The 24,777-nt window shown below is 43.5% G+C and overlaps 1 protein-coding gene across 1 annotated transcript; it reads left to right on the forward strand.

Moving 5' to 3' along the window:
- The first annotated feature begins 5,510 nt into the window (after positions 1-5,510).
- Positions 5,511-24,379, forward strand: n4bp1 (nedd4 binding protein 1). The gene is made up of 12 exons (XM_079162673.1): positions 5,511-5,998; positions 8,681-8,908; positions 9,085-9,258; positions 11,508-12,028; positions 12,818-13,181; positions 13,651-13,986; positions 14,581-14,816; positions 18,647-18,777; positions 19,131-19,227; positions 19,863-19,970; positions 21,627-21,728; positions 21,909-24,379. Exons 1-12 carry the CDS (start codon positions 5,687-5,689, stop codon positions 22,348-22,350), a joined length of 3,051 nt encoding a protein of 1,016 aa, XP_079018799.1. The 5' UTR covers positions 5,511-5,686; the 3' UTR covers positions 22,351-24,379.
- Positions 24,380-24,777: the final 398 nt, after the last annotated feature.

The raw sequence follows: 24,777 nt of genomic DNA on the forward strand, positions 1-24,777 counted from the left end.
AGCAACATTAAAAGCGATGCACCATTTGACTGCCTACAACATCTGCTGTCGCTTTTCAATTGTACATTGTGGATAAATTCTTTCTGGTGTGATATTGTTTTGGACAGGAATCCTTACTCCAATCGCACACGATTGAGTTTGTCACGGCACTCATTTTCTATGTGTTATAAATAAAGTTTTGTTTTTAAATCAGACGTCGCAGCGCAAGTGCAGTCAGATCCTCTGACTTTTTTTTTTAAAAGTCCTTATGAGTTCTCTTTCTCATCTTTCCTTGACTTCATGACATTTTCCATCTAGGACAAATAGAAGTGGTTAGGAAAAGTCATAAGGACGTCATTTTTTGGACTATTCTCCAGCAGCCCAGGACTCTAAAACTGAGGCAGCGGTGTGCTTTTCCTGCTGTGATATGTCAAAAAGTCTGCCTTGCAACAGGCCTGTAGCTGTGCTGATGACTGGACGTTATTTGTTAGCTGATGGCCAGACATTTTGCGAGGCATGAATGAAACAAAGGATGCCTTATCAGCTCATGCAAGCTCACCTTCGGTGCTCCGCTTGAGCTCCTTTCCATTCCATTTCCAAACGTTTTCTAGTCGTACAAGCGCATAGGAGTTAAACAAAGGGGAAGTCTGACCTGTGAAACTTCAATACAAGTAAAAATAGGAGACAGAGAAGATGTTCGTATGCAAAATGTAATGTGACCACTATGCCTCGTAGCGTGTTTGTGTATGCAGCTTTTTCTGCCAAAGTCTAGGAAGCAAACACTAGCCAGAATATATCATGTTACCACATCAATCATAAATGAGCTTTTCAATATGAATTAAATGTCAGCAAAGCGATGGACGGTTTCCACCACTGGAAAAGTGTCTGCCGCCAAAAAACAAACTGCTGCGGAGCAGGCTGCTTCTGAAACATTTGGAAGTGTTTTGCTTGCAGGTTTAAATCATACACAAATAAATAATGTTCGTTTTTCTCCGGGCTCTCTTTAATGTTCTTCTCTTGGGCTACATTTGCTTTCTGATGATTTTTTAAAGCCAGAATTCAAGTAATTAATTAATTAATAACGATCTAAGGCCCGCTTCTGACTTAACAGGCGCCCGCTGTCCTTTGGATATTCAAGCTATCACTGCAAAATTCAACTTGTGTGGATTCTGCTGGGTTTTGAGGCCATTTCAACTAAGTGGTCCCCAAGATACTGTAGTCTGTCTCTTCCCTGAGTCTCTCTCTCTCTCTCTCTCTCTCTCTCTCTCTCTCTCTCTCTCTCTCTCTCTCTCTCTCTCTCTCTCTCTCTCTCTCTATCACACACACACACGCAGTCATGTGGGACTAAAGAGGAGCATGTGTCGCAGGTCAGCCTTGGTTTCACCTCACAGGTGGCAGTCACAGCTGTTCTCGCACACACACACACACACACACACACACACACAAACACTGTAACTGCAGTATGGAGCCCCCTGGTGAAGCACCGAGGCAATGGGAGGGTGTTCACTCTGTTTAGACTCCTTAATACTTCCACTGACAACAACTTCACGTGAATTTGACATTTATGATGTTGGTAAAATGTTTGCTGTGTTGTCCTTGTATGCTAGAATTTTGAATCATGATGAGTTAATACACTTTCCCGCCATTCTTTTGTCTGCCTGTCCACAAAAGGGAACTGATAAGTGTAATGTCTTCTTCACAAAGCCACTGGCAGGATTTCAACAACTCTGTGTAGCCTGACAGCACCACCAATCACAGGAGCACTGCCAAAAACTACAGTGAAACTAAGCAGCGCGGTACAACGGTGGATATTGCTGTTATACCTCCGTCTTAGTTTTTCTCCCCCTCTCGCCACATAATACATCACAATGAACTTTAATAAAGACAAAATTCCTTTGCCGGTGCGTCTGGACCTCAAATAATGAAAAATATTGATTTGAAACATCTTTAAGTCGATATTACTCTCTGTCATCGGGGAGCAAGAAGAGGAAGAGGGGCTCCGCATCGAGTTGCATTGTGAAGGTTACAGCACCATCTAGTGGCTGCTGACGATGCAGACAGCTTCAGTCACGATGCACCGTCGCCTGGTTGCTGTTGCTTTCAGGGCCTGAGCAGCAGGGATGCATATTTGTTTAGCTTCCTGTAGAAAGTGTAACCCAGAGATGGGAAATTCTTCCGATCTGCCTGTTCAATAATATACTGACGCATACACACTGACAGCAATCGAACTCTGTATATTACTCACGTGGCGGCGGCTTCACTAAAAGAAGCATAAGGAATTTTAATCTAAACATTATCTGCTTCATGGAATGATCATTTTTCATGACAGCCCCCGTGGGTCAGTAAGAGGACATGAAATTAGCCCCCCCCCCCCCAATCAGTTTTGGACAGTCCCTCAAGGACATTTACCTCCAAATGTTCCAGACCTTAGCAGCGAATAATGGCATGGCTACAGCTGATATATCAACAGCAAGTTGACTCTTTTTACTAACTTCAATCCTGAACATTGGCCCTGATATAGGTCTTAAAGCTTGACTTTGTCATAAAATACCTGCATTGGATGTACATGTGCAGTGCCCTCCATTCTCTATATGCTGCATATTGTTAATAACCTTGGCGTTGTTTCACGAGTGTGAGGATCTTCTCAAAAAGTGCATACTAAATTTCAAGCCAGTGGGGGTCAAATGTTCCCATGGCCCCAAGCGTTTCAAGAGCGATGGTAAGGGCGGAACAAGGTGGGTTGAGACTTTCTGAGTGGCGGCCTACTGTAAGTGTAGGTGCAGTGGAGATGATGAACTCTGACTGTACTGAGTGGAGGATGTGGTTTTCCAAAGCAACTTATTTCTTTTTTTTCAGCCCGTTGTGATATTGTGTACCTGACTGAATAAAACACGTGGGATGGCACGCACCGGCCTGGCAACTGCATGGTTTCACTCACCCGCCTACCTTTTCTTTAAAGTCAGGGTAAGTAACTTGAGAGTTCAGCACACTCATGGATGATGTCACCACAGCTCATGGATTGATTTGCACGCTTTTTTGTTGTTGCTTCGAAACCTGCTGGCCGGCCTTCAGCGTAGAGTTGCTCTCCCCGAGTCGGAGGCGTGGGTTGTTCTCCAGCTTCCTAGCACAGTCCAAAAGACATGCAGGTTGATTTGATTGTTGACTCTAACTTGCTTGTCGGTGTGAGCGCGAATGGTTTCCTTGTGTCCAGTCCTGTGATAGTCTGCCGACCTAGACTAGACGAATAGACTTAATTACTGTAACGTGTTCTGTAACACTGTTCTGAAAACTTCTGTTATCATTTGAATAAGGAGTAATACATTCATTATTTTCAAGTTGGAGCACTTTAGACTGGCAAGTTTAAATGTCTGGATTTATAAGGATTATGCCAGTCTTGCAACGGTTCATTTTCTAAAAGCTTTTAAGATCAATTACTGGAAAAGTATAAATGCTGTCGAGTTGAGTCCAAATGCAATTTTAATGAAATGACAACCACAATTAAAATTGAAATGTGTTTCTTTTTACCATTATGAAACAGGTCTGATGAATTTAGGTTGAAAAGTTTTGGAATACAAATAGTTCTAAGAGCACAAGTGGTAGTAAACTAATTCTTAATCTGTGTTATGAATATGAGGGCGTCCTTGGAAAATGATCTCAGCTGAAAGGGGTCCCTGGCCTCAAAAAGTTTGACAAACCCCTGAGATAATGAATGGATGGATGGATGGATGTGAGCTTTAATGGCGTTGAGGTCAACTGTAGAGTGACTTGAAATGAATTAGGGTTATCAATAAGACTGAAGAGCGTGTTTCAAAAAATACGATTGTAAACTTATTTGATATTTTGTATAGAAAACTGAGGTTCAACTAATTGAGATGTTAATTTGAAGTTGGTTAAAATGCTGTGTATCATGTATTTATCGACATTAATATTTTTCTTGTAAATATATATATATATTTTTTTACATATTCCTCCTATTTAAAAAGAACAATTGTACCATATGATGTTGATTAAGTCACATATTGATAGACCATAAAGAAACCAATAACAACATCAGATACCACCCTGATGAAGGAGAGATAGCAGAAAACATTTGGGCAATGACGCATGGTATGCTGAAGAGAAGATTAGTGAGGTGAGTACATGCAGGTTGGATAAATAGTTTCCATAAATGAGGGGAAATACAAAACATTCACATGGTGATTGCATAACCACACAAAGTGTTACTTGGCAACTGTCAGGAAATGTTATTCCAGCTCCATCATTCAAACTAATTGATTTCAAAATCATATTTGTTTTCTTCAGAGATCGTATTGTCCGATAACAAGCGTCTTTGTCTACATGTGTCATTCTTGCTTGTCAAAACAAATACAGGATGAGGTTGATATGACAAATGGTGTTTTAGGTTTCAGAACTGCAAAAACGCTACAGAATCATTCTGAAAAAGATTAGAATTAGTAACAGTTTCTGGCAGCACTAAAGTTCAAATATATAATATGATCGCTTGGTTTCAAGTTTCAGTTTCAATCTCATTAAAAAAAACATTGTTTGCTGCCTGCTTGTTTGCTTTGTTAGCTGTGAAGAATGTTAACAGAATTGAGCATCAAAAACGACATGTGTGACTGAGCTTATTAAACTGATTTCATGTCAAGTTTTGTCTCTCAGTTTTGATTTGGTAGTATTCCAAACCATCATTTACACATTATGTACCCAGTTCTAGACTGTGTTCAACATTTAGTCCACATTCAGCCATTTCCAATAAAGCTAATGTTTGCTGCAAAAATCTATGGGCCCCTACTGAACTCCCACCTACTGTTCTCTGCACAATGTGACAGGTACCATGTCACCTTCACGTTCCCATTAAATCCAGTACAAGTACTTGAAGCAAATACAAGGACATTTCATTTTGTGTTGATTTTGGCGTCCCTTGTGGACAAAGCCGGTAGTGTTTCCACAAGCATCAACACCACAAAATAAACCTTTAATGCATGCACATACTATTTCTGACATTTTAATTTAGTAATGCATATTTGCAAATAATCTAATTATAAATATATGTGACTGTACGTTTTACAACACATCAACACATAAGCAATGATGGAAAGTAACTATGTAGGCTACATTTACTCAAGTACTGTACTTATTTGAGTATTCGACTTTACTAGAGTATCTCCATTTTCTGCTACTTTATACTTTTACTCAACTACAATCTAGAGGAAAATATTATATTCGTTTTACACAACTGTATTTTGATCATTGTAGTTACAATCATAATCCAATAGTATAATATAGGTCTACATTATTCTGAAATGGGCTATTCTGCTAAATGAGTACTGTTATTATTACTGCTATTATCGTGTACTTTTACTTATGTCAAATAAAAAATGCATAACTTCTCTGCACTTTTACAGAAAAAATCTGAGTACTTTCACAACTGCAGATAAGCATCTTAGCCGTGCCGTTAGGAGCACGACTGTCGTGTTTTGATGACGCCATCACTGGGACTTTCCGGATACGTCATTCGGGGCTTCCGAGTTATTAAGCTAGCTCTACCTCTGTGTTCATGTCGTTAGACACTATAAACGTCGTCTCGTTGCTCTGGAGTACACACCAAAAGATACCATGAAAACGCCAAAGGCTCCCAACAGCGCCGAGAGGTTTGAATATTGAGACGTCGGTGTCTGGAGCGACGGTCAGACTGAGAGGCGGAATGTCAACAACGCGGCCTCTACTCGGAATGAGACGAGTCACCGAGGTAACGTGCGCCGAGCAGCCGGCCAGCAGGCTCCCTGCGTCAGCCGGGAGGCAGCAGCCAGAGGGCCCCACTGTGGACGAGTTTACGGTGCTAGAGGAGAAAGAAGATGAGCTGAAGTGTGCCAAGCCTCGAGTGGAGCAGGTTTTTAAAGTAACATTCACCATTATCGGTCTATTGGACCACACGGGACAGCCGCACGGCAGCAAAACATCACGGCAGATATGGCTGCAGCTCCGAGGGAACAGAGACGACGTGTCAAAGGCAAAGGTGAGGTCCTCCTAAACCGATCGATAAGAGCCCACTGTGACACGGAGTTGTTGTTTGTTTGTTTATATTTTATCCAAAGATAAAATATAAACCACACTGCCAGTACCGCTCAATGTCTGCCTGTTTGTGGCTCATGAACAGGTGTAGCAGTGTTCCTTGATTGGCACCTGTCGGCTCTTTAGTCACACATCTCACCAGAATGTTAACGGTTATAACGCCAGAGCTGGGAGATGATGTCGTATTCAGACTAGGTATGGCGAAATAAACAAACTGTTTTGTTTGGGCTTTGCTGGTCTATACAGGTTGTTGTTGTTGTTGTAGCAAAGAGATGCAGTTAAACAATGACTGTCTCTATCTCTTTAGCCACCACATCCGCAGTACAAACGGTGTTTTCTTGACATAATATCAACCACCCCTTGTTTAGATCAGATATTCACTGAAAGCGACAGTAGTCATAACGCTCCCGATATAAAACCTCACTTTTGACATTGTGGTGTCAAGTCGAAGATGTCATGACATTCTATTTTGTATCGTCACTGGCCATCAGTTAACAAAGAAGCCACCAAATGATGTCATGAGTCACACCCATGGACATAAATACGTCATTTCAGTTTACGTGTTGCATTTGTTTGTTGTTGTTGTTTGCGTTAAGACGTCTTGCGGTTTGTTACACGCACAGCTATTTTGGGGAGATGTGCACAGACATTACAACACATTGTATGCTTTTCTTTCTCGGTTGGAGTTTCTTTTATTGTGAGCATGTTGATATCAAGGACAGTGTATTGTGCTTGTATCAGTTGTTCAACAAGTTGTAGTAACACCCTAATTTGTAAATGAATACTTTCCACCAAAAAGGTGAACTTCACAACAACAGTCAATTTTAGAAAGGCACCTGGGCCTGCAACGCATTTAGAGATTATACACTACACTTGCATATGCAAAACAGCTGTCAGCATCTGTGGCATTTATTTATCCCTGTGTGACTTCCCATGCGTCTGTCACACTTCAGCATCTTGTGTCATGGGTCTCTTTTAGTGCGCAAGTTGCCCCCCCCCCCCCCCCCCAGAACAAGCTGTTCCAAGCTCTGCCAGTCAACCGAGAATGTGCTGTGATGATAAGAATGTCACAGGAGTCATAAATGACTTCCTGCCTCATATTAAAGTGGTGCTTCCTCTAGTTGGGAAATCACTGCCATTATTCCCATGACACCCTTTCTTGTAATGTAGTTTCAACCGTTTGCATCTCACTTGAACCACGAGAAAAACCGCTGCGCGTGACTGTGAAATAGTCCCGTATTGTTATACTTTCTCTTTTAATGATGTGCGACAGTTTGAAGGTGCTTCTCACAGCACCGGCGATGAAAAGCTATCTGCTTGAACTTTAGAAGGCGCACTACAGTTTGTGACTGGCTGTATTTAGTTTAATTGTAAATGAATCAATGGCTGGCAGCCAAATATTTGCTTTTTATTCTTGAATATGTCATGAATTGCTTTATAGTGTTTTTTTTGTTGTTGCTTCGACTAAACAGAGGGAGAGTGTCTGTACAATTAGTCACTTTGGTTTAACGGTTTGAATGTTGATTCCTTGAATGTTGATTCCTTGAATGTTGATTCCTTGAATGTTGATTCCTTGAGACAAATCTCCAAATACAGCCACACTGTTTCCCCTCCATAGCCGTGAAATGTCTGAACAGAATTCCATTACCGGAGCTTCTTTCATCCTGTTTCATTGGTGTGTTGTACTAGAACACTCTCTAACTATCAATAGACAAATATCAACCTTTTTTTTACCATTCCTTTAGCACTCTGCTTGTAACAGGCCTGTCTGTGTGTGCTGCTGTTTAATATAATTATGAATAAATGATGAAAGTTGTACAGAAATCTGTAAGGTCAAATACCATGGCATACATACAGTAATACATGCTGCAGTACTCTTACAAATCTTAAAAAGTACACTGACTTTAACTCTGACTTTTACCTCCAAAAATGTCAACTAAACTAAAAACCATATTTCTATTAATAGTTGTATTTCAGCTACAATAGCCCATTTGGTGGTTATTGCAGAGGGCCGCACCTCCTTACAATCCAGACTCATTTCATTGGTTGTTTGATTTCAAAAGCCAAACCCAAATATTTGTGAGCTGGTTCTCTTTCAAGTCTGACGTCCTTTCTTTCTGCGTCATTGTTGAGTCATTTTTACATTCATTGTCAGTCATTTTACACATTATTGCAAAAGAAATGTGACACAGTATCTGCTAGGAAGTAACCGCACCCACCTGCGGCTGATTCATCCGCACATTTCCCACAGCCAGGAGATTCCCTGAAGCAATGACAGGTGTTTAGTTTCAGCGCGTGTCAGCGCCACTGCTCTACAGCGAGTTGCGTGGGCGTTTGTGTGTGCTCATAAACTGAGAGAGAGCACGTACAAGCAATTTTTGCACTGATCTTGTAAAATAAATGTATATATTTCATTTTGCCTAACGTGCTTTATTCCGAATTTTGCTGAAATCCCAGATAGAATTTCTAGAAGGATGTCACTAAAATTCTTGTATCGTAGGAGCCCTGTTTGGTGTCTGTTTCTTCTTTTTGTGTGTGTGTGTGTGTGTGTTCAGAGTTTGTTTGTGGAGTTGCAAAAAACAACAGTGGTATATAATCCCAGCATTTTCCTCTCCTTGTCATGCAGGAATATGTTCGAGGACTCTGTGACCCAGAGCTACAGAAAGAAGAGAGGTACCCGGTGGACATGCACTGTATTTTTGCTGGGGCCCGGGGCCTCTTCCTGGAAAGGCTCATACGCGACACGAGCGCTGAAGTCGTGGTGCCTGAGCCGGGCCGCCTGCGGTTGTTGGGCCGGGCTGAACCCGTAGTGATGGCCCAGAGCAGAGTTCAGCAATTTGTAGCACTATTCCAGGTAGGGGTTTCTAATGACCTGTGCTTTTACTATACTGTAGTTTAGTCCAGTTGTGGGATGGACATTTCTTTTAAGTGCACAGAGGATTGTTCATGTACCCTCAATCTAGTAGTTGCAGAAGGCTTTACAGCAACTTTCCTAGTCCCATTGAAAATCTGTGTTTGTGCTGTATCCAGGAAAAGCGAAGTCTGCCGAGTGACACAGAGCCCACAGTGAAGCGAGCGTTCAAGTCCTTTGTGGAGGAAAGGGATGACAAGTACACTATGGAGCTTCTTCTGCTGCCCAGTGCCCTCAAGGAAGAGTTACTGGGACTGGCTCATAGCCCCACTACCACAAACACATCCTCCCTGGTTAGTGTATACCTTTACTTTTACTTTTTTACCTTTACTTTTTTTAAATAGGATTTATTACAGTACAGCAATAACCACTGTGTCTAGCTGAAATGCGCTACAGTGTCTTTGGGTAACTGTAGAAACTTTAGAAAACAGTGGCTGATTTCCAAATTGCATACTTTTAAAAAAACGTACAGTACATACTTCAGCTGCCTTGACAAAGTACGTACTGCTGCTTTTGCTCGTATAACCATTTGCATACTGCAAGATGCGACCTGATGTAGTAGAATATCTCGCTATTTTTGGCATTTGACATACTATGTTTTGGGACAAACAAAATCTTTTTCTGGCATACTAATAGTGTGGTAGTGGGTAAAATTCATCTACTGTAATGTTAAACCCTGAGGCACTGTGTGACGTTCTGCCACAGCTCAGTCAAAAATCTAATTGTAACTTTGCAGCTAAGGTGCAAGGATTCCACTGGTTTCATTTCACTCAAATACATCAAATCACGACGATAACGACGTGCATATCTCACCCCGACTGAAGCGAATTTACTTCCTGCTCTTGTCGGAGAGGTCACCAGTTTATTTGCCGATACAAAGTCTGCATCATCAGTTTGACATTCGACGTCTGTGTGTGAAAATGTTGGTCAAGTGCCTGAGGAGTTGAATTTCGGCAATATTCAGATATGGCAATGAAATGAAAAGTGTGTTCGCTACTAAGTTAGATAATCAACATGTCAAAGTAAATATCCATAGCAAGGTATTGAAAGAACTCCTGGTTGGATGTGCAAGAACTGCTAAAAACCCCAAAAGTGGGAATTTGATTAGTTAAAAGAAGCTAGAACTGCCGATTTGACATCCAGCACCACGGCTACAACAACTCGCGCGAGCCCGACTTTACCTCCAGCACCTATTTACTCCTCCAGCGTCTGCAGGGCTGTCATCTCTGGGGGGAAACCCTGTTGCTGGTCCAGACGGTGGTATGAGCAGTTCAAGTGGATCAAGTACAGTAAGGAAAAAGATGCAATCCTTTGCAAGGCCTGTAGGCATTTTCCAGAGTCTCCAACTGAGTTGACATTTGCAACTCTCGCAACAGACGCGCTCGATTCCTTGTCGGTTGGGATGCATTTGTTGGTGTAGCTCACTGTCTTAGGTTAACTAAACTCTGGATCTGACCTTAAGAAGCCGGTGCCGCTTGGTTGGATTTTGGAAGCGCTGAATGAAATGGTCAGGATAACCTGCGCACTGACGGTCTCCTGCGGCACATTCAAACCAAAATAATATTTTTTCACAGCAGCGGAAATGACCAATGAAACTGACAAAAACACAAGGAAAGTCCTCAGGCATCAAGATCAACATGGACTTACAACAGATGTGGAACAGTATTCTGAACAGTGCATTTCGGAGGCTGCTCTGTCAACCCTGTGTTCATGATCTGGTAGTAATAGTGATTTAAAAAAAAAGAAATCTTTACATTTGCTTTCAACTAAGTAGATTTGGGATTGCAGGATGATCATGGAAAATGTTGATTTGGACAAATGAAACGCAAAGATCTCGTCCCGTGCAGTTTTACAGGCCTGCCCAAATGTTTTTATGCGTCCGCGCTGGCGACAACCGTGGCCGGAGGAGATATGTTTTTGGTCCGTCCGTCCTGTTACTGTGAACGAGATATCTCAGGAACACCTTGAGCCAATTTCTTTAAATTTGGCAAAAACATTCACGAGGTCTCAAGGTTGAACTGATTAGAATTTGGTGGTCAAAGGTCTCTGTGACCTCACAAAACACATCTTTAGCCATAACTCAAGACTTGATGTTCTGTTATGTCAATTTCACACAAATGTCTATGAGGATAAAATGATGAAGTGAAGACATTTTGGAAGGACATGACGGTTGAGGCGACGGTAATTAGAGGCGGTAATTAGTATAGTGTTTGTCCTTGGCTGCAGGATACCTTTTTATATTAATCAAAGTAAGGCAGGTTGTTCCTTTCCAGTTCTACAGGACGTGCATCTCCAAAAACTAAACATTTCTGAGACCAAACAAAGCTTGAGACATATTTCTTTGAAAGCTTGACATTGTTCTATCCATGTTTTAACCTAAACTCACTTGTCCAATGAGAACGTTGAGTATTCCTGCTGGTCAGGGTCAGGATGGGATAGAAAGGGATGCACGATATGAATCGAGGCTGTGGCGAGTGTTTGAGGGGAACTTTGTTCTGTCCTTCTTAACCACGGTGATGCGATGCTGTGTTCCCTCTCCCAGATTCAGCTCAACCAGACGCTGCATCCCAGCATGGCCGAGGTCGACCAGGACCGCTCGCAGAGTAGCACTCCCGTGACGGAGCTCTCCAACCGCATACTCGGCACCAGCTTTGAGGAGAAAGGGAGCGGCGCAGCGTCTGTCGGTGGAGGTAGTAAAGCAGCAGGAGCGATGGGCTCGGGCCCCGAGGCCGTCCTGCTCAACGGCACGCGGCCCTCGCACAAGCGGCGATCCTCTGAGAGCGAGAATCGCGACACAAAGAGACAGTACTCCCTGGAGCGGCGGGACGAGTCGCCGGAGAGGGCGAGAGAGAGGGAGCGACAGAGAGACAGGGAGGGCCGGGGGGGCGGTAGCAGATCCAAAACGCCCTCGGCTTCATCCTCCTTCTCCTCCTGCTCCTCCTCCTCAGGAAAAGCAAACACAGTAGTCGGTGCGCTCATGTTGGACTCAAGTGAAGGAGTCTCGGATGACGGGGAGGCAGTAAGCCCAGAAACCAACCTCCGCTGCTTGGTCAATTTCTTCAGGTAAAGGTCGTAATAGTTTGAGATGTTTGCAAAACCTATTATGGGAATTACTTGTTAACCGGATATGTAGCTGTAGTCAAGTATAACATTTGGATTTTGTATTTACATTCTTTATTTGTGGTTTTGTGTCAGTCTATACGGGGTTCTAGATAACGGTGTGTTTTAAAGGAAAGGTTTTCAAGTCTGTATTAACACCGTGCTCATAATCCCATATGTGCATGGAAAGACTGAACTTTTGCTGTAATTGTTCCTTCTGTCCATACCGGTCATGAAGACATACCTTCGTAATGGGATTTCTATGTAAGAGGTGGGGCTCAAAACCCACAGTCAAATGTCTGTGCAAAACTGCATTCAAATGTTCAGATGAGGCTTCAGGGGACTGAGTTAGAAGACTGTTTCCCTGCTGAGCAGCAGTGGTAGGGTAGTGACAAACACAAGGCTATAGCTTTGGAAAGTTCTTTCATATTTGCATTGTTTGAATTTTAGAGCACACTTTATACAAAATAAGGACTGTAGAACAGAGGATTTTTTTCCTGTAGGATTAAGTCAATTTCCATATTCATCACGTGACTGGGATAAGACAGGAAAAATATAAGAAACCTCAGAAAGCCTTTACTGTGGAACGGTCCCCCATCTGGAATAGCGTTAGGAAGGTAGCCGGTATGGTCAAGAACGACAACAGCTACCATATAACTCTTTCAGTGTGCATATGGGCATGTATGAGTATTACAAATATCCTCAACACCTCTTACTGTAAATTAAAACGACGTTGAAACTCGTTTTCTTCAGAACCATGGGTTACCAGCAGGAAGTGGTGGAGCGCATCGTCAAGGAGACGGGACAGACGGAAGATACCTTCCTCGTTCTGGAGAAGATCGTTGAGGAAACCAAACGTTGTGAAGAGGGGTCAAACGGAGGGGAAAAAGAAAGATGGTTGAACTCTGTGCGCCCTCCAGACGCTCCCTCCTCATCCTCATCATCATCCTCCTCCTCTCTGGTCTCTCGGTTCCGAGAGAAGGAGCGCGAGCTGAGCAGAGCGCTGGTGGACCAGGGCCGGTCTAAAGAGAACATTAAGCCCAACCAGCGTGGAGGCAGTAGCAACGGTCTGGGGCACCGGAGGCAGTGCAGCGGCAGTGAGACCAGCACTCAGCAGGTAACACCCTTTTAAAAAATAAGATTGTTGCTTCTCGGTTCAACCTTCTTTTTTCCCTTCATCTCATAAAACACCCAAATTCAAGCGAAACCCTTGGACCATGACGCGGGGGAAAGACCAAATCTCAATTTTGAAGTCCCTGACTTAAGTGTAAAGGTTTTTTTGCTTCTTTTCATGATACATTTCAGCTAATATAACACAACGTTCTTCACCTCAGTACCTGCTCTCAGCTGTCAAATCCACATTTAATCCACCAGCCCACATCACATTTCATTTCCAGTTCTCGTATCTAAACTCCCACGACGCATTCTGTTTTCTTCAAAGCCACCTTGTCATCATTGAGTCTTCTCTCCTGCGCTGAAAGCTGATTTCACCTGCTGTGCCTGCTTACATTCCCCAAGATGCTTTGCATGCAAGCTCTAGAAACTAAACGGTGCCAAAAAACAAACCCCATCCGATCTCATTTCAGGCCATCACCATCAAGAGGAGCTCTAGTGCTCAAGGAGGCGCAGGAAACTACGAGGTTATTACCATTGACGACGACGACGACGACGTCCTCATGAACAGCAGAACAGCGGATAGTCGGACGTCCCGGATGATGACGGTGCCGCACCTGGACGCCCAGTCCGGATCCAGAACGGACTACTTGGCGCGGGGAGGGGGCAGCGCCTCGCAGAGGGACTACCTGTCGAGGGGCGGGACTCAGACGTTGGGGGGAGCAATGAAAGTTGAGACTGTGACGGCGCTGCGCAGCACGCCTCAGTGGTTCACGGCCACCACCACCTCCTTAACACCGACCCCCAGTGTAGGTATTACCTTCAAGTCCACTCATGAATGTGTTTTGGCTTTTTCGTTACTTCTCTTGGCTGTTTGGCCTTCACTGTGCAGAATGATGTATTTAAATGTCTATTTGAGATATTAACAAGATGAGTTCTAAAATAACAACTTGTTTGGAAGCCAATCATGATCCAATCATTTAGTTTAATTTAAATTGAGTTCACATTAACCGCACAATTTTAGTATCAGTATGAGAGTATTTGTATACGTCTTTAGAGTGTCCAAAGGGGATCCAGCGCTTGGTTGGGAAGTTGATGAAACCAGTCGTCTGATAACTTCCCGTTAGTCATGTTACATTACTACTGATGAATCATTTCTGGTTATAGACTCGATGTTTAAAGAACCAGTTTTACTTCTGGATGAAACTGATAAACCATGAAACAAAATAAGACAATATTTAGACTTATACAAAGAGGAACAAAAATGCCAGAAAGAGTATTAATCAATTGATTTGGTCTAAACCTGTCTGAATACAGATTTGTATTCCATTGAAATGTGTTTGACCAACCTTGATACCTCCTTGTCTTTCTGTTATTTTATGAGTCATTTTTTTCCTGCTCAGTCAGCTCAGCCCATCCCCCGGCCCGCGGCCTCTCCCTATCAGACCATCGGCCACATGGGGTTCCACGGGGTCGGAGCCAGGACCCCTCCTGCGAACGACCCCCCCGTGCCCCCGGTGACCGGTTTCGCTCGTTTCAATCAGTCGCTGCGGACTCCCTACGCTCTGAAGTTGCCGAATGAGCCGGGACGTCCAGAGCTCAGGCACATCATCATAGACGGCAGCAACGTGGCTATGGCGTGAGTCTGCACCACACACAAGCAAATATGAAGCCAGAAACACTGCGCTGGCATGAAGCAGGCTCTGCCCTTACATTGATATATGAGAAGGACACTTTAAAGGGATGTATTTAATAACAGTGTGTCGTGGAAGCTGCATACCGATTAGAAACTTTCAAGGGTAGAAAAGACAAAAACGGAACCATCTTCACTGTGGATTCTAATGTGCAGAAATAAGGGTTCAACCAAAGAAATCCTTCAGATACACGTTCAGCAACAAACAAAGCATCCAGTTTGTATTTCCAAGTAAACTTGCAGATGACGTTTCTGTGAGTTCTGAGACAGACTCGGCACCTCTCAGAGGGAGCAAAGTGCTCTGTCATCCTGGAGTCCGATCTGTTTAAATCTCTCATCGCTGTGCTCGGGCTCCTATCACTCTTGTGGTGACACTAGTGTCATTCTGACAGCCTTGTGGCTTTAGGTCGGGGGATTTTTGTTGAAGTGTCTGTGTGTGCAATGCACATAGTATTAGTCCAGCTCACAGAATATTGGTGTCACTTCTGGTACTTTTCTTTCTTGAAGCCCTGCATTCTTAAAGTAAAGTCAAAAATACAAGAACATTTTGAACCACATCTGAAGTAGAATGTTGACATGAGAAAAAATGATAATTTCAAGAGGTTTATTTTTATTTACTATTATCTCCATCAGCTCACTTTTACTGTTTTAGCCGGTGTGTTCCGCTAACGGCTATCGTAACCAGCCGTAACCAGTATACACACATTGCATGATGAGTCTTATACGACTTTGAGGCGATTGCTTGTTTTCCTTGTTTGACTTTGTGTGTTTCACAATGCATGAGAGGCCTTTGGTGTCGAGGCGGGAGGTTAGCCAATTGTGGGTTGTGTTCATTCAGTCGCAACATACATCAGTGGCCGTTGCAGACACACCTGGCGGAGATTTCTAGTTTTATTTGTTTATAATGTTCTCGTATATTTGCACTTCATTACTGTGTGACGTGGCTATGAAATAGTTTTAAAATGTTGGGCCAGCTGTTCAAAAAGCAGGATCAGAAGCAGCATACTTCACAACACATTTTACTGGTATGGTTGTCACGAGCGGTCGTTCCTTAGATGACAGTAGTTATGCCACACCTGTCGTATGTGCACCACGGTTTTTCCTTTTACACATGAAGCCATCACCCTTCCCATCAACATCGCATCGTCATCAGTTAAGGTTACACACACACACACACACACACACACGCTCTGTCATACTCTCAATCTAAATGAGCCACCTGTTAGGGTGCGTAGGCCGCAGCTACAACCCTTATTGTGTGGGTGCACCAAAACTTAGCCCACGGATTCACACAATGTTGTTACTCATCACCTTTGTGAGTGGGGGGGTGTACTATGGGGTGTTTTTGGGAAGAAAGGCCTTTTCTAGTAAAAATCTGTCTGTATTATCCAGAAATTATGCAACAAAGGAAGGATTGTTTGTATCACTCTCTGCTGATGTGTCATCACAGTTTTTTAACGCCGGGTGACTTCGTCTTGACTTCTCTGTTTTGCGACCGCTTCTTTATGGGCTCAGTTCTGTGTCACTCCCACTCTGCCTCCCTCCTTCCTTCAGTCCTCCCTGCCTCCTCTCCAGACGGCCGCCTGAACAGAAACCTTTGACTTGACATCTGTCATAAGGGATGAGATGCTGTCGTTATTGTTTTTGATGAGGTCATGTGAAGACGGAGACACGGTTATACGTCTGGTAGCCTGTTAAACCACAGCACATGAATCCAGTTCCATGTAGTGTGCTGTTTTCTTCTTGTTTGTTTATTTTTATTGGATGCAAAAGGCCACAACTGCTTCAAAATGATGTCCCGGTTTCCACGGTGATTTTACTGCTTGCATTATCTCTTCCTGCTCTGGTGTCCTTCATCACTTTCTTTTTCAACAGTTGATGGAACTTCCCTTGAGTTTGCATTGCGGCTCTGACCGCAAGCTGAAGTGTGTGTGTGTGTGTGTGTGTGTGTGTGTGTGTGTGTGTGTGTGTGTGTGTGTGTGTGTGTGTGTGTGTGTGTGTGTGTGTGTGTGTGTGTGTGTGTGTGTGTGTGTGTGTGTGTGTGTGTGTGTGTGTGTGTGTGTGTGTGTGTGTGTGTGTGTGTGCGCGCGCTCTAACTTGTGTTTGTATGTCTGTGCTTGTAATGCGATGTCACACAAAATAAGTTTGTAATCAGTTCCGTGCACTGCGACAGTGAGTGGAAAATACATCAGTGTTTTATTTGTTTGTCTGCATCACTGTTTGTGCGACGGGTGTCGGGCCTACGTCACTTAGCTGGAGACCTGCTAAATATGTTGTGTGTCACAAGCAGCCACACAGAGCGTTTGCTGTACGTCTCTGCTTCACCACAGCTCACGTGAGGCCAGATTGATGATCAAGTTAGTAACCCAGAGCAAAGGGAAGTTGCCAGTAGTGACAGAAATGCACATGACAAGGAAAAACAAAATAAATGGGCGAACAGAAGCTCCATTCATAAGGCTCAGGTTGACCTATCGGAACAGTTTTGTAATCATTTCTCTCAGAACGTCAGTTTGCCAAATGCTCCTCCAGCACTAGTTTGGCTTTTTGGACTCGGGACTTCTTACCGGTGGGCACATCCAGCTGGCCATTCAGTCCTGATTCAGATTTAATGCACGGTCAAAAACAATTCTGTTGACATGTAGATTTCCCCAATAGGTTGATTATCACTGTCAGAAAGATGGAAGGGTTTTGAGGCGTCGTAATGAGGCAGTCTGTCCTTTAACACACACACACAAACACATCTGAGAGCATCAGAGAAAGAATGACGTGTATATATATATATCTCTCTTTAAAAACATTTGAAAACAAATCTTTGCAGAGGACGTCACTAATGTTTTGAGTCTGTGGCTTGCAGCAGCAGCAGCAGCAGCTTCCTGCCCTCGGGGAGTTTCTTATCTCTGTTGGTGTTTGTTGTTTGTGATGTTTTGCGGTTTTCTGTCCTAGCGACCCATTTGTTGTATTACATCTGTCTGACGTGAGCGTACAGACCCAAACACACACACACACACACACACACACACACACTGCATCTCACACAGCTGACCCAGATTGTTGGCGTTGACGTGCAGTGTACGTGTGTACGTGTGTGTGTGCGTGTGTGTGGCTGCTTAATTGCATTGAGTACAACTAAAACAACTGCCATTATTTCTGTTTGCAGGGGAGACCATTGACAGTCAGTGCTGACCTGCTAACATGTTAAATATTCTTAATTTCTTTTACTTGGTCGCATCAATAAGACCTGATATTTGCAGCACGTCCTTACTTTCTTCGTGTTTTTCTTCTTTATTCTGATTCAACGATGCCCGTAAGGTTTTACACAGAACTGCAGGCGCTTGAACAATACTTCAGCGATAACGTAGCTGAGCCACGCTTGGCCTTTTTTGTAGCTTTGTCGCTCGTAGTGTGAACGCGTCATTAGAACATCATAGACTTGTGAGAATGTAGTGTGTAGGGATGGATACAACTCAACTCGTACTATCTGCCAATGTATCAGTGCTCCCTTTCGCCCGCATTTCATTTTAATTTAAATGTTATTTTGATAGTGATGTAAGGCCAGAGATGTTTGTGGCACCACAAACCGAGGTGGTGGCTCAAGACTTCTGGGTGTTTCTGATAGCGTAAATACAGAATTCTTACACTGGCATTGACAAAGAAACCGTTTTTTAATGTGGCTCAGTCAGGTCGTGGCCCGATACCCCATCTGCTTGGTGGGGTCGGCATCCACATGTTCCCTCCATCTCACTGTGTCCCTCTCCTCTTCCTCGGCACCTCTCCAGGCACGGCCTGCACCGCTTCTTCTCCTGTCGAGGAATAGCGCTGGCTGTGGAGACCTTCTGGAGGCTGGGTCACCGGGAGATCACCGTCTTTGTCCCCCAGTGGCGTCAGAAAAGAGACCGATTCACGACAGGTACACGTGTTCATACACAGCGCCGTCCTCAAGAAGTAGAAGAGTGATGTGTTTCTCACCGTTTCATTAGCAGGTTTAAGTGCTGACTTTAAGCTTCAAGGAGGTTTCAAAAGTGGTATAGATGCATTCTTTTACATGTTACCGTATCCTGTTAAATGTGGAAATGTAATATAGTTTCATACATATTCATTTCAGACCTGGTGGTGAAAGGAACTAGACCGTTTTAGATCAGACACGTGAAGGTGCCCTTTGCCGTGGGTTAAACCCTTCTAAACAAATTGTGTGTGCGTTTTCTTCCTTCCCCATTTTCATTATCATGTAATATTAATAGAATTATTGTTATCTTATTACAGAGCAGCATTTTCTAAACCAGCTAGAAGACCTGAGACTGCTCTCCTTCACTCCCTCCAGAGAGGTGTGTGGCCAGAGGATATCCTCACACGACGACAGGTACACACACACACACACACACCTACACACACACACTTTTCTTAAACCTTTGATTAAATCCGACTTCTTAGAGGAGAGAGTCCACCAATCTTGAATTCTTTACATCCAGACAGCGACATGTAGACTACAGGAGATTCAGGCGAGCGTGCGTCTCCAGACTCTGGGATTGAACCGCTCGGTTATCTTTCTGTTCTGTTATGAACGTATCTCTTCCTAAGCGGGTATCTTAACACCGTGTCCCTTACTGTCACCCCACCCATCACCAACTACAGTCAGATGAGTAAGCTTATTAGCTAGACGACAGATTCACCAGTCCAAAAGTGGTGTAATATGATTCAAAACTCTGCAATAACTGCTCTGTAATTGAACCCTGATTGTGAGTTTTGAAAGCCAGATCTCTCAGGACCTTTTAAAATTGATCAGCAAATATATATGTTCTCCCAGATATAATAGGTAATTTGTGTTCGGGGTTTGTAAAGATTAACTGAAACGTCATCCTGACTCAGCAATCCTCTACCGGTGGATTCACCTCCTTATGTGAGCCGTGAACGAGCTTCTGACCTTTGAGCGAAGGGAAAATCCAGAGTGTCTAATCACTCACACACACACTCACACACTCTCTCTCTGTGTGTTAGGTTCCTTCTCCACCTCGCAGAAAAAACAGACGGGATCATCGTAACCAATGACAACCTGAGGGACTTTGTCGACACCTCGGACACCTGGCGCAAGATCATTCAAGAGAGGTGATTGTACGCTTACGTATACACAGCAGCCCGGTCACTCATTCACCTCTACGGGATACTGGAAAGTCCAGTGAGGCAGACCGCCAGCTGGCGTAGGTTACTGTTTACTGCCAGTTTATTTACACTTACTACTATTCTTAAAGGAAGCGCAAACAGAACCCAAAGAGCATATTGACATTCACGGGGAACTTAGAAGTGTTGTTGGACTGATGTCTACACCTAATGCGTAAATAGGTTTTTGTTTGAGTTCATATGAAATTCAAAACCTTTTAACTATCATTTATTTTTGTAGTTTCATTTTGATTTAACATTTTAAAAAACATGAGAATTGGATATTAAGTAGGACAACTGGTTTAAAACGCTCTACTGGTTGAACCTGTGCCACCCATTCTATGTGATGCTGCTGTCACAGGTTAGTTCCTGGTCAGACTAGTCTGACTAGCTCAGGCGGATTAGTTCGACCTGTGTTTGTGAAGCCAGGGTGGATAATGTGAAATGTGTCCAATAGACTTGGAATTATTCTTCTGTTTCGATTAATTTTTGACTATCAGAAAACTTGCAAGCAGGTTTGTGTTATTTCTTGCAAACGTCCACATTAAAAACAGCCCAGTTTGCACTAAGAAGTTCATGAAGCAAAGGCTCTGTGCCCTTACCCTCTAAGGCAGGGGTGGCCAACCAGTCAGAGACCAAGAGCCACATTTTTTACTGTGTTACCGCAAAGAGCCACATCATACACATGGGCACACATGAACATCACCCTATCCCTTCCTCACACACACACATACCTTTGCTCAGCCAGATTTATTGTAAATATCACACACCAACATGATAATGACAGAAATTGACTCCTAAGACCACAGGCCAGTCATTTTCAACAATGAACATTGTGTGCACTGTCTCACACAGACAAACTCTCAGTTCAACCAAGTCCACAAACAAAAATATAATAATTTACAATAGTGTTTTTCTTTTACTATGCATGTTACTTAGTGGGACTTCTGGCATTCCTTGCCTTGAACAATCCTCTTCAAATCTGGCTTGTATTCCGTTGTTGCCACTCGAAGCAATTCTTTCACATGGGTGTCAGTCAGAACAGATCGATGCTTTGATTTCACGTGTTTCAGGGTAGAAAACACAGACTCGCAGACGTATGTTGACCCAAACATTGACAGTATCTTAAGCGCAGCCCGTTTGACATTGGGGTATTTTTTCATTGGCACACTTTTCCAGAACTCAATGGTCCCGTCCCTTAAAGCAGGTTTGAGTTGGTCCTCCTCACAAAGATCGATCATCTCCAACTCAGCCGCATCCTCATCTGTGACTAGCGGGGCTTTCAAACAGTCCGTCTCGGCGTTAAATGGGTCGACGAGGAACGTAATCTGTGGCCGCACATGCGCGTTTGACGAAAATACCGTATTTAACTCAAGCGAAGCGAACACGAACATTAAAAAAACACAAATACAAACTTCGATATGAACGTAAGAGCCGCATGAAACCGGGCAAAGAGCCGCATGCGGCTCGGGAGCCGCGGGTTGGCCACCCCTGCTCTAAGGCCAACATTTGTATTAGTTTAGACATTTTAGAAATTGGACGACAATAGAATCACATTTGTGAAACTTTGTGTAACGGTCATATTTCTTTCCTTTTCACCGATAGGTTGCTTCAGTTTACTTTTGTGGAGGACCACTTCATGATCCCTGATGACCCTCTGGGGAAAAATGGACCTCATCTCGACATCTTCCTGCTCAGAGACAACAGGTGTGTTTCAGCTGCACATGTTCGTACGGTCAGAGCCGACAGGGAACCTGTGACATCGATCCTTTTTTATGATTGTTACGTCATGTAAATACTTTCACTCATGATACGTTGTATATACGATATGTTAAATTATTGTTGTGGCAGTGTTTTCTCACCCCTCTCTCTATTCCTCCCCGTCAGGAGGGCTCCAGTCACCCCTCCCCCTCTGAGACTTCCAGACTTCCGGCCGCCCTCCCAGCAGCAGCAGCCGCTTTACGTCCAGGCCCTCCACTCCGCTCCTCGGCCCCCCGCCTCCACGCCTCGCCCCCCCGCCTCCACGCCTCGGCCCCCCGCCTCCACGCCTCGGACCCCCACCTCCACGCCTCGGGCCCCCACCTCCCTGACGCCCCACCCCCCCACTGTGCACTGGCCCCACTCCGGTCCCCCCGAATGGCACCCGCCCCGCCACTCCCATTCCCCCTCGCCCTCGCCCCCTCCCCAGCGGTCGCCGGGGGAGACGTCGGAGCTGAAGAGGAAGCTGTACGACATCTTCCCCGACCAGAAGCAGCGGATCGACCGCATCCTCAGCGACAACCCGTACATGAGAGACCTGAACGCCCTGTCTGGGCTGCTGCTGGGATAAATATCTGGCTCGAGGACAATCCGCAGACACACGCAGTACATATGAACACATATGCAAGAATATACACGTGTCGGCATAAAAATAATTTATTTCACCGTTTCTTCCTGCCTGGAGGTCATGTGAAGTTTTTGATTTTTTATATTATTTTCCGCAAAGACCGATCGTCAAACGAGCTGCTATTAGCAAAAAGTCTTTTTTTTTCTCGCCCTGCTCTCTGCTCTCAGATTGATGAAGGTGAACAACACTGGTGTCTACAGAGCCAAAATGTTAACACGTTGCCATTTCAGTCTTTTTTGGTTCCGATGGTCATAAATCATTGCAGATCCTTGACAAACAGCCCAGAGGTTCCTTGAATGTGGGACCATCGCTGGGAGAAAATGTTTTGGACTGACGGCGGCTCGGGCTCAGTACTTGACGGGTTTCCTCTCCTTGTTTACCCTCAGACTCTAACGCGTCTCTGAATACACAGAGCGCTGAGCTTTTTCTGGATACAAATTGGGACATAGACAGGTTTTGCATATTCTTCTGTTTTCAACATGTTAGTTCTAGACTTGTTATGTTCTGTACTGCACCACGTTGTTTAACTCGACGTCAGTGAGCAGTTTCAGCATTCAATCATCGACAGCACTACTTTTTTGGGAGCAGTGTACTTCTAGGAAGCAAGATGAGATCACTAGCTTTAGCATCATAAAATCACTATTAGTGACAGTTAATGTTGGACAGAAATCCCCAAAAAGTCATATTTGGATATTAGACACAACTTGCCACATTAAAGAAACACCTCTAGGCATGTGTACGGCCAGTATTTCTAAGCTATATAGATGGGCAGTTATGACGGTGTGTAGTCCTCTCATTATGTCTGATTTAGTTCACTATATGTAGTTTACATGATCTATAACTACAGGCTGAATTATTCTCACTTAGCAATTCATTTCTCATATTAAAGCAGCACTGCCCGTCTCTATCCCTTTGAAACAGCCTGGCCTTCACTCCTCAAATTCCTGACTGAATCCGAAATGATGCTTTCATACATCACCAATTATTTAACAAATGTCAACTAACTTATAAAAACAGCATCATTCTTCTTTAGTCATACATCTTGTGTTTGCTGATTTAATCTCATTGAGGATGCTTTACCATAGAATTTCACTGTTTGGCAGAAATCTGCCTCAATAATCAGAAGGAGATTCTGGCGTGTTTGAGTGGCATCACTATGACATAACCCCCACCCCCCACGTCCGCCATCACCGGAGACATGTTCTAAACCATCTCTGAAGAACTCGGGTGCTGAAACTGAATTTGCTGCTCTGATTAGGAATGTGGTTGAACGTGTCTTCAGCATCAGTTGTTCCAGTTAGATACACTTCAAGCCTGTGTTTTCAGGAGGATGCGGTCACTAGTTCTACATCAGCGTTCTCCGTTTTGTAAGTCCACCACACTACAAGAGTTTGGATTTATCCTTTTTTTATTGATTGAGTTAAAGAATCCACTTTAATTTGAAATCGCACACCAATACGTTTGCTCGGCAGAAGAAAAATCTTGCAAAGACGACAGATATTTTCATGTTACATTTGTAATTAGTGTTTAAATAGCTAAATTGAATGCACTGAAGGTAAGTAATGGTGTAGTGACTAAAACAAGGTTCCATCAATGAATCGTCTGAGAACTTGTGGTGTTTTTTCTGTTTTTTTTACCCTCGTACACCCAGAGAATGCGGGCCGCAGCTTGCATATTTCATGTGCATCTGAGTTTTGTAATATACACACATTTTATCTCCTTGTAAGAAAAGAAAAAAAAGAATCTCTGCACAACAATTTTACAAGGTGTCTAAAAGTAAGTTTTGTTTGTACTTGCTATGTTGTTGTAAGGATTACTGAAGGATTTTCTGTTTTTGTTGTATCATAATTCTTTTGTGTATATCGATTTTTCTTTTTTGTAAATACAAGCATTTTTGGCTATACGGTGCACATATGGTTTTATGTATGTGGGGAAAAAAGGAAATAAATACGGCAGTCCCCATAGAACTTTCTTTGTGAGTGTAGTTTTGTGTTTGTTCACATGTTCACTCATCTACCATGTTTCAAATTGTTCCTTCAATTCATTTTTCAGAGGCAACAATACTGTGATGACAAAAAGTTTAAGAATCACCCATTCAAAAGAAAGTTTGCGACATTCTGGGGTAAGACGCTCATGTGCTTTCTTTCAAAGAGTTTTATTAAAAGACTCTTTGAAATAAATCACTCTTCTGGACAAGAAATGGTCTTGCACATAACCACCAGTGAAGGTGTTCATACAATAACCCTTTAGAGATGCCGGTATGATGATTTTAATACCTGTGACCAAGAGTCAGGACAGCAGTTTCCCCGCGCCTAGTCTTTATGCTAAGCTATGCTAACTGGCTGCTAGTGGTAGCTCCATATTCATCGT

Source organism: Pholis gunnellus (assembly GCF_910591455.1).
Source record: "Pholis gunnellus genome assembly, chromosome: 7".
NCBI lineage: Eukaryota > Metazoa > Chordata > Actinopteri > Perciformes > Pholidae > Pholis > Pholis gunnellus.

Bases quoted from the DNA above. Each gene is read 5' to 3' on its own strand.
- n4bp1 (XM_079162673.1), top strand. From the start codon at position 5,687: ATGTCAACAACGCGGCCTCTACTCGGAATGAGACGAGTCACCGAGGTA. The intron at 13,987-14,580 runs GTAGGTATTACC...TTTCCTGCTCAG, and splicing joins CCTTAACACCGACCCCCAGT to TCAGCTCAGCCCATCCCCCG. The intron at 19,971-21,626 runs GTGATTGTACGC...TTTCACCGATAG, and splicing joins CGCAAGATCATTCAAGAGAG to GTTGCTTCAGTTTACTTTTG.